The 10700-nt window shown below is 46.7% G+C and overlaps 1 protein-coding gene across 4 annotated transcripts in view; it reads left to right on the top strand.

Annotated features, from left to right (window-relative positions):
* The first annotated feature begins 377 nt into the window (after nucleotides 1–377).
* The window catches only part of ATP2B4 (ATPase plasma membrane Ca2+ transporting 4), a 46842-nt gene continuing 36519 nt past the window's right edge, over nucleotides 378–10700 (top strand). For 2 of the 4 annotated variants that reach the window (XM_007448987.1, XM_007448986.1), the window contains exon 1: nucleotides 378–965. In XM_007448987.1, coding sequence (XP_007449049.1) covers nucleotides 773–965 — 193 coding nt within the window. In that variant the 5' untranslated portion in view covers nucleotides 378–772. The remainder of the gene's footprint in view (nucleotides 966–10700) is intronic. The other 2 variants (XM_007448988.1, XM_007448989.1) reach the window with 2 other exon arrangements.

The raw sequence follows: 10700 nt of genomic DNA, 5'->3' as shown, positions 1-10700 counted from the left end.
AGAACAATTAGAGGTCATAACCTTTTATTTCCAAGTTTCTGAAGTTGTAGGATTTGTGTTACTTGCTTTGGAAGAGGTGAGGTATGAAGACTGGGGTGTATCTGAAATTATTGGAGTCTACAGGCTGCTGGGGCCTCCCAGGGGGGAAGGGGCCTCAGCTCAGGCCTCAGCTATCAGTTCAGCTCAGACATCAACTGTCACCTAAACCCTGTGCTAGAATGAGTACCTCTTGCTCTTGCAGATGCTGGATCTCCATGCTGCTCTAATTGTTTCTTTTTGTCTATCTTTGAATCTTTATTCCAGAGATCCCGTTGTCATCGGTATCCAGGGAACCCTCCTCTTCCTCCTCCTCCTGCCGCCTCTCTACCACCGCAGTCGCTGGTTGTTGCTAAGGTTGCCTCCATGGTAACATGCACATCCTGTTTACACCTCCATCTGTGCAAGTTGGTCTAAGCTAGGAACCTACCTACCCTGGACAACCACTTCCATCACCACCTGGGGACACCAGTCATCGTGACACGCGGTCCGGTTCCACTCAGTTCCCCCATCCTCTTCCTCCTCCTACTGCCAAACTTCATACTCAGAAAAGGATCTGGGCTACGGGTTGCTACTCTGAAGCTTATTGCACAAGATATAGTAGATCTATTTACCATCTGGGCTCCCAGTGAAGCAAAAAGTAAGAAGAAGTGAGGCAGAGAGGCAAGAGACCCTGATCAGTGGAAGGGAAATTTCACATTTTCTCTGGCTGAGGGGCTTGGTAACATCAGGCAAAATGACAAACCCAACAGAACACGCCTTGCCAGCCAACTCGATAATTGAGAGCCATGAAGGGGAATTTGGCTGCACAGTAATGGACCTGAGGAAGCTCATGGAGCTGCGTTCAACTGATGCAATAAATCAGATCAATGTCCACTATGGAGGAGTAATGAATCTCTGCAGTAGACTGAAAACCAACCCTGTGGAAGGTAAAGGCCGTACCAGGGGTGGGGAATTGGAGGAAGGTGGCTAGTGTTAAAATACATTATTTTCCCAACTTCTAGAGAAGGAACATTTCTGGAGACCTTGCTGGTATATCTGTGTCTGGTGGGTAAAGTATAGTATCTGAAGCACTGAAAGGAGGTGCGGTTATGGAGAGAAATGTCATTTCTTTCCCAGAGATGATGTTGAGTGACTGTGGTATTCTCTGAAGATCATTCTTTCCTCCTTTTTCTGTATCAATGTACAGAAGGCAGAAGATCTCTATTTTATAAATGTTTATGTTAGAGATGCTTTTATCAGTAATCAAGTCCCTTATTCTGTATCAGTCTTTGATTGCAAAGGTTGAAGATAAAATTCTTCCCCACACTGATCTTACAGTGTAATATGAAGAAAAGTGGGTGAGTCCATCTACCTAATGTAGCACTTCTCTATGGTACACAGTTACAAACGGGATGGTAAGTCATAATGTAGAGAGTTGTACCCACCATATCTTTGGATTACTCACTCTGTTTTCTTTCAGGGAATTATTGATGACTTTTTCAACCCTGTCCTATGCACTTTTAGTATAGTTGTTCTTAATATATTCTTAAAAGAAAATGAGGGCTTCCCTGGTGGCGCAGTGGTTGAGAGTCCGCCTGCCGATGCAGGGGACACGGTTTCATGCCCTGGTCCAGGAGGATGCCACATGCTGCGGAGCAGCTGGGCCTGTGAGCCATGGCCACTGAGCCTGCGCGTCCGGAGCCTGTGCTCCGCAACGGGAGAGGCTACAACAGTGAGGGGCCCGTGTACCGCAAAAAAGAAAAAAGGAAAATGAAAAATCCAGCTTCATGCTTACCTGGCTCAGCCCAGTTGCTCAGTGAGCCATGATAATTTTGCCTCATTGAACTGGAGAGAGTACCAGAGGAATCTTATTTTCTCCTTTGCCTGGTTTCAGCATCTGTTACAGGTCCTTGCTTGGTCCTATCAGTCAAGCAGGCCATGGTTGAGTAGCTTGAGATAGAGCAAAGATCTTGTCCTTTAGATGCCTTCAGCCTCTTGAGGTATACCATTTCTGACCCTTCCTTGGAGGCCACATCATACTTCTTGCCAATTCTAAGAAGTTTTGACCCCTAGCCAATGTTATAAGTTACTGACTTGGAGTCCAGACTCTCTAGGATTAAAAAAAGGAAGAGATTTTTATCTAGATATCTGTACATTGCCCATGTCTTATTTTATTTTATTTTATTTTTTGCAATCAAAGAGAGCTGCCCTACACGTTCTCTGTACTTCTAGAATTCAGTTTCTTATCTTATAGGCTCTAAGTTCAAATATTACCTCTGGGCTTCCCTGGTGGCGCAGTGGTTGAGAGTCCACCTGCCGATGCATGGGACACGGGTTCATGCCCTGGTCTGGGAAGATCCCACATGCCGTGGAGCAGCTGGGCCCGTGAGCCATGGCCGCTGAGCCTGCGCGTCCGGAGCCTGTGCTCCGCAACAGGAGAGGCCACAATAGTGAGAGGCCCACGTACCACACACACACAAAAAAATTACCTCTACCATTTACTAGCTGAATAGCATTGAACAGTTTGTTCAGCCTCCCTAAGTAAACATCATTTTCCTCTTTGAAAATGATGTTAGTACCTAAGCTATAGAGTTATTGGAATTAAATAATGTAATGTTATGTACAATGCTTACACTTATAATGGGTGTTCAGTAAATTAGTCGTCTCACATTAAAATGGAGTCCACGTGTCTGAAGATATTTGCCAGAATATGAGTGCCTATGGAGTGCAATGTGTTTTTACATCTGGAGAGGCTGCTGCAGTCTACTTGCAACCACTGTCCATTTTCTCCATTCACCTGTTGATGTCAAAAAGCCTGGTTAAGATGGCAGTGCTTAGTTGCTTTCATGTGGCTTAGTATCTAATGACTGCCCTTTGGATAATGCCTACTTCTTGTCAGCTAGATTTCTTTATTCTGCCACTTTCACAGTAGCATTGACCTTAAAGAGAGGGTATTCCTATTATGTTTAACTGAGATACTGCAATACTTTCGAAACATTCATCAGAATTTAAGCAGGATCTTTCTTTTTGCCTTCCTCTTCTGTTCTTATCCCTTGGGTCAGTTGTTTCTCTCACAAAGTGAAACTCAGAAGTCCAAATAAGCTGGAACCTAAGAAACTCCTAAGAGCAAGGTCCAGACTTTCCTCCCGATTTTCCAAACCCTTTCTCATAGCTGTTATTCTTAACTTCCTGATTCCCAGAGAGCTTCCATTCCCAAAGGCCAGCATATATATTGTACTTTAATCTCAACATCAGATATCAAATGCTTAGATTCTTTCCCAGTCCTGGTTTCAGACCTGTAGTTGAAAGTCACCCTTCTGATGTCAGGTGCCTCTGTTGCTACAAACCCTGGCCTTGCCTATATCCCAGTACCCCTACCATTGTCACAGTTGTCCGCCGCCATTCTTCTGCTTCCTTAGATCACAAATATGTATCCTGACTTATTTCAATATTACGACTTACCCATAGGGCCGGTCCTAGAGCTGGGAAGGCAGGGTATCAGAAAATAACTTTTCCATGAGTAATTTTTAGCCCCCACTGCCAACAATGACCCCCTCATATGTGAGAAGAGTAAAGGGATAGGAAAAGGAGACACAGAAGAGCTATGACACAGGAGTCTCTCCCCAGACAGGGATGGTGCTGAGCGCTTTGGTTGGACAGGCTGAGAAAAGAGCATCAATAATCCAGGTGCCATAAAAAAACAGCCTGTTCACAGAAGACTGCTCTGAGGTGCCTGACAGTCTAGCATAGCTGTGGGAGGCCCCTGCAGGCTAATAATAAGAATAAAGAAATTTTCCCGGTGTTAGAATTCTGCTGATTGGAAACCAAGGTGAAGTAAGATAGGGGAGATTGGTTCCTAGAATATGACTCTTCCCCTTTATTTTCTGTTGGATTGATAGTATCTTTAGTATAGATTGGTAGATTGTTTTATTTATTTATTTATTTATTTATTGCGGTACGCGGACCTCTCACTGCTGTGGCCTCTCCCGTTGTGGAGCACAGGCTCCGGATGCGCAGGCTCAGCGGCCATGGCTCACGGGCCCAGCCGCTCCGCGGCAGGTGGGATCTTCCCGGACTGGGGCACGGACCTATGTCCCCTGCATCGGCAGGCGGACTCTCAACCACTGCGCCACCAGGGAAGCCCAGTAGAGTGTTTTAAACCATAGCTACTAAGGGGTCTTATGGAACTTGGAGTTTATAACATTTCAAACACTAACATGTTTTTTTTATTCTGTCTCTCTCGCTCGCTCTTGCTCATAACAGACCAAAAGGCTTAAATGACTTGCCTAAAGCCTTACCACAGGGTAGAACTCGATGGAATAATTCATGTTTTCCATTAATGTTTTGCTGCCCCTTTGGCTAGAGCAGCAACACGGAGAATCTCAGAATCACAGATAATTTTACAATTTGTTTTGTATTCCAATGCCTGATAAAATGTCTAACCGTGACCCAATGCTAATGTGAGTTTAATGTTGGCTTGCGTTCCTTGAGTACAGTGGCTAGTTGGAACAAGAGGAGATGCCCCAGTGGCCAAGAGTTGGTTACGTTCAAGATGACGTGGAGGTGCTCAGCCTCCATGGCATTCAGCAACGACCAGACACAAGGCTGAGTGTGAGCAAAAAAGGGAAGGAAAGTTGGGGAAACAAAAAGGGGTTGGGGGAGACGTGAAAGATGACACATGCTTTCATCTAAGCCACGAAAGAGTTCAGCCTTCATGGCCATGTTAAAGAAAAGCAAAGAGGCAGAGGTGAGGCTCTAGTTCCTGGATAAGTGGTTGTTGTGTTGCCTGAGGTTTATCAGTAGGGAAAACCTGAGCATTTTGCACCAATGGAATCTGTTTAGTTTGCTTGCTTCATTCCTCATTCCAATTTCTTTATCCCCCCTCTTTCTATTGCCTCTTCTTTCCCCATTACATCCCAGCCCCAACCAATATCTCCAATCCCCAAAGAGCTGAGCATTTTGGATGATACCCACTAGAAGATAGCCTTTTATCTTCTGATCAGTTTTCCATGCCATCTCCTGGCTTCCAAGAGCAAGAGAAACCTTTGTGAATCTGGAATGAGAATTACCCGTGGCTTAAGGGGAAGAAAGAAGAGGTATTTTCCTTAGTCTCAGTCTCCCTTCGTGTGCAGGAAGCAGAGAGGATCCTAGTTGAGAGATTCTTTGGTCTAGATAGAAAGTTGTATGAATTCTTCTTCCCCATAGAACTTTTCCACATTGGTCCTCAGCTGTGTTACCCTTTTTAGGAGGAAGAATGATGTTTTCTGAGGAGGAGCTAGGCCAACAGTTAGGGGGGAGGTCTGGGCCCAGATGAGAAAGGGCAGAGAAGGGGAGCCTTGACTAAACAATGAGTCATTACCTGTGGACTTCTTTCAGAAGGCTAAAGACTATTTATGTTGAATTTGGATCTAGAAGAATGTTGGTGGGAATTTCTGTCTCATGTTCCCTCTGTATCCTGCTATTCCTTTTCTCCTCTGCAGAGTTGAGGGTGTGACAGTGGGATACAGAGGGTTTCTAATTTCTTTTCAACCACATTAAACAAATATTTAATGTCCAGCAGGTGCTGGGGACACAATGGTGAACACGGCAGGGACAGTTCTTCCTTCCATAAAGCTTACAGGCAATAAGAGGATACACAAAAATTAAGGCAATTTCAGAAATATTGTCATAGTGCTATGATGGTATTATGGGAGCTCGCAGTACAGGGACCTAAGCTGAGGGGATTGTAGGGAAGAAAAAGGGGGCCTAGGAGTCAGAGGTAGGACTCCTCCATCGTGTGATTGCCTAGGGAAGCTCTGGCCTGGCCATGCTCTGTGGTAATTGCTACCACTTAGTAAATGTTCCTGGTATAAGATGCAAGCATCTTTGCCTTGCCTAATAACTGAGCACCTACTAGGTTTTGGGAGCTGGGATTCTTTGGGGAGTAAACAGCAGGAGGGGGAAAGAATCTGTTTTAAGACAGCGCACACTTTGATTTTGGTTCATTAACTGCAGGATTTAGGTTAATATCTCCTGCCACCTTAAGGTCTCTGGGGTTTAGCTGTGTTCCTGTTGCCATGCCTTTTGAGGTCAGTGGCATGTTCTACCAAGAACTATCCGTTTTCCCATAAGCTGGGACATACTGGGATTGGGCTGTTCCTCAGTGTAGGAGATTGAAATTTCTAGTAGCATTGTCAATCTGAAAGAAAATTGCACACGTAGCCCCAATAAATGTTCACCTTCAGTACTTCTAACACTAATATTATTTACATAAGTAGGATCTACAAGAAATAGAAATGGATGAGGTAACACAAAAAGTTCCAGTGCTTCTCCCACGCTCTAACAGATGAATGCATGCCCCCCATTTAGAGACCACTGCTTTAGAGAATGTTAATGTTGCAGGGGATGTAAAGAAATGGGCAAGTGGATATGGGATGGAACGGATATGAGAAGAAGATGGGCAACTGGCTTCTCTGAGATTTTCCTCCCTATCTGTAGGGCTTATAGTCCGTTTTAGAAAATCCACTTTTAGGAGTCCATCAATTTCAACTGAGAAGCATAGCCAAGCTACCTCTCTTTCCTCATGCCCTCTGCCTCATAGGTGTCTCCTGGAAGATGCCAAATAAATTATTCTAAAAACAATTCATGTGGGCATGACTGCTGAGAATAGCAATCTGTGGTCCTCTCTGCCCATCACACTTTGGGCAGACATATTAAGTTTAAGGTATGACAGAGACTCATGCCAAAACAATACCTTAGAGGGAGCAGAGATGGGCAAACCAGCTCAAACAGCCAGAGAGCAGCTACACTGTGATGTGAGTGGCTCTGAAATATTTAGTACTTGGCAGAGGGGTGGGAAAGGTTTTCACAAAACCTGGGGGAAGCAGCATTAACAGTGGGATGGTAGATGATTGAGAAGGACAGGAGAGAAAAAGTGCCCTCCCTTAGTCCCTCCTCCCCCTGCAGGGAATTCCACGTTGCATCCTGGGAGTTCCCTGTCTGGTTTGAGTTATATGCCTAGGGCTGAATTAGGCCAACCATGCGTGACAGCTACGGGCCTGCTCTTTCCCAGGCCAACCCCAGGCTCTGTGAATTCTTTTCTATCCAGCTCCTCCTTGCCCAAAACAAAAAGTTTTGTTTTGCTTTAAACCTTCTTGTCATTGCCTTGCACTGAACCATCAGCTAGGGGAAGGAAGAAAGATAGCATCCCCTCCTTGGCTGAGGCAGATGTTGCATCCACCCTTGGAAGTGGAGCTTTCGCTCTTTGTATTTAGCTCTGAGGTGTGAGTACTGGGGGGTGTGACACCGGAGGGGAGTGTGTGCATGCAGAGTGGGAGAGGGCGGCCGAGCAGAGGGTGAGGAGGGCACTCTGGGGAGCTGTCTCTTCTCTGTGCCAGAGTTGGAGTGTTCACAAAAGGCATACAGCTGAGGGCCAGATAGGGGGAGACATTCCCCGAGGAAGCTGTCCACCTAGGGCAGGGCTTTAGGATTGCGAGTGAGAAAGGGGCATTCTTCTCTAAGTCCATCATCCTCTTGTTGTGACCTTAGGGAGACGGCCTTCTCTCTGGGGGCTGGAAGGCCAGCAGGTACAGAGCACATCTCCAAGCTGTGGGTGTGTTAAGCTAGAGATGCAGAAGCAGGGAAACTGCTCTGAATCCTCGGAGGAGTGGCAGTGGGTTAGCAGCAGTAGCTGGCTGAAGCCTGTCAGCCCTTATGTTGATTTTAGGCTACGCTTCCCTCTTGCCCCCTAATCCAGGGTTTTTAAGGTAGGACTTAAAAGGTATTCTGATGTCTGTTCTTATGTATCAAATAGGATTGCCTTCAAATCAACCCAGAGAAACCTCCCCCTTATACTATTTTTGTAGGAGAACATTCTGCTGTCCCATTGGCAAGGTATCATAACTCAGACAGCTGGGAAGTCCCTCATGATGTCTAACCTAGCCCCACCCTTTCTGGGCCTGGGCTGGCTCTGATAAGGGGTGCTTCTGCCAACAGTCCTCGGCCTCCTAGGGAAGCTGGCCCTGGTCCTTCCCTGCTGGAGCCAGGCCACTGAGGGCTGGGCCTCTGCTTCTCCTCCCAAGCCCTGGGTCCCCGCACAGGCTCATAGCAGGCACAGATTTTCCACTGCCGCTTATTCCGTCTCCCACCAGCCTGGGCAGGGCTGTGTAATTCCCCAGCGTGGGGTGGGGGCAATGATTTCACAGACTGACATTCTTGTCACCTCTCCTAGCTCATGTGTTAAGTCTGGTTCTTCGGGCCAGATGTATTCCCGATTTGGGTAAGATTTTCTCTCTTATGTTCTTGGGGACAAGGTTTCTTCTCATTTTCTTGATGTATTTTTAGGGGAAACCCTTTTCCAGTGTTTCCAGCATTTTCTCCCTGCCAAGTCTTCCTTCCCCTCTTCGGGAAGCGGTATATTTTAGAAGCAACTGTGGAGATAAGGGACTAAAACCCTCTCCTGGGCTGGACAAGCATTTATGTGAAATCACAGCTGCTGAGATCAAGGCCTGAGAGCCTCTTGGGGGCAGGAAGAATGGGAATGGAAAGCCCAAAATTGGGGATTGGCCAAGCTCCCAGTCCCACATGGCTTTCCTGTGCCATGCCACATGTCAGAGAGGATTCCCAAGGCTACTATGCTGACAGCCCCAAACTGCCCCTCCCTGCCACAGGGCATGCTGGGAACTTGGGCAGCCACTTGACTTCTTAAGGTAGCTATTGCAAGAGCGTAGGGTGACTTAAGGTGGAGCAGAGAGATGAGAGAAAATGGCAAAAGGCAAGTAAATGTGTGACTTTGAGGGCATGTAAGTGAGAGCAAGGCCTGACCTTTTTTGTTTTCCATAACCTGTCTTGTTTCATTTGCTTGGGTCCAAAAAAGGCCAGTAATGAACCTTTTATCGAATACAAAATTCATAGGTTAGACTCTGACAGACCTGGTGTCACCATCCCTGAGGACGGGAAAAGATGGGACTAATTCACCCCGGTTGTAAGTAAAGAGTGGGAACGGGGACTGATTTGCCTAGAGGTGTAGAGAAAAGCAGCATGTGGGCCTGCCCTGAGGTAAATAAAGGAGGGTGGGTGACCAACCATCCCTGTCTGCCTGGGGCTGAGGGGCCATCCCAGGAGGCAGGAGCTCCAGTGCTAAAACCTGGAAAGCCCTAAACAAACCAGGACAAGTTAGTCACGCCAGAATGAAGCCTCAGCTGAGTGAAGCTGCCTCCACACCCCAGCCCCACTGTGTGTAGGTTGGCATCCAGCTGCTTCCTGTAGAGCTGTATAGACTGCCGCGTACTTACTTGAGTAGTTACAAAACCTCTCCAGGCCATAGTTGGCTTATATGTGAGGTGGGGTTAATAGCAGCTACTACATAGGGCTTTGCAGTGTTTCAGTGAGAAGACACAAATGTGCCTGGTGAAGCATCTGGCACAATTGTAATCGCTTAAATGTTCACAATCTTATTTATTACTCATTCATGCAGTTCATTCAATAAATTTGTGTGCATACTATGTGTCAAGCACTGTTCTAGACCTAAGGAACAAAGACAAAAATCCTTCCCTTGTGGAGGGGGATAGACAAACGTAGGATAAGTATATAATCTGTTCTGAGAGAAGACCTGTAGAGGGAAACAGTTAAGCAGGATAAGGGGATCAAACGTGCTAGGGGCAGAAAAGTCTGTGTTAAATACGGGGGTCAGGGTGGGCCTCACGAGGAAGGTGGCATTTGTGCAAAGACCTGAAGGAGGTGAAAGGATGAGCCCTACCTAGTGAAGAGGAATCTGAGAAAGGAAATGTGTGCAGGGGCCCTGAAAAAGAAACGTGTCTAGTGCATGCAGAGAATGGCAGGAAGCCTAGCTTGATGGCATCTCAGTGAACAAGGGGAAAATGGTAGGAGTTAAGGGGTGGGGGGCTGGGGGCTCATAAAGGGGGTTTATAGGCCATTGTAAGGTCTTCTGTACCCAGTTTCATTCCAAGTAAAAGGCACCAGAGGATTCTGGGTAGATGAGTGCCATGGGTTGGGCTTTAAGAGATCATTCTGGAAGGAGAAGAGACTGAGAACAGAAAGGCAAGGGTGGAAGCAGCAGGCCAGTTAGACAGTCGCAGTGGTCCAGGCGAGAGATGACCATGACTTAGACCAGGATGGGAGCTGTGGAAAATGAGAAGTGAGGGAACCTTGGATATATTTTGAAGATAGAGCTGACAGATTCCCTGACTAAACGGATATAGTGGATGAGAGAGAGAGAGAGGAGTCAAGGGTGATTATGAGGCATTAATATGAGAGCAGGGAGAGGCAGGGCTACCTCAGATGGGGTGCTTTTAGCGAGACTGTTCTTGTTGTGTTGACGCCATTTTGGCCTTCGTTAGACTTATTGGGATGTCCCTTGATGATAACCTCTAATATCTGATGTCCTGATTTGCCCTCACCCTTGTTAAGGAGGGAATAACATCTCCTCCCTTTACGTTGTGAATCCTGCTTTCTTGAGAAGCATCCTAGGTAGATTAACAAATTAGCAGAACTCCTATTTCCCTCCAGCAAGCCTGGCCGTCCAGCACAGCAGTTCCAAGTTGGCACAGACTTGCTATCTCAGGTCCCTGAGAGGAAGAACCAGCAAGGCCCTGTCCCCTGGCAACTCTGCCTCTGCCTGCCTGGGGGTCAAGATGCCCTGCTCAGAAGCACTCCTTTCCCAGGCCCTGGATTTTCTTTCCTGC

Source organism: Lipotes vexillifer, unplaced genomic scaffold (genome assembly GCF_000442215.2).
Source record: "Lipotes vexillifer unplaced genomic scaffold, Lipotes_vexillifer_v1.1 scaffold1608, whole genome shotgun sequence".
NCBI lineage: Eukaryota > Metazoa > Chordata > Mammalia > Artiodactyla > Lipotidae > Lipotes > Lipotes vexillifer.
The sequence above is the reverse complement of the archived record's forward strand: the minus strand, read 5'-3'. Positions and strand labels throughout refer to the sequence as shown.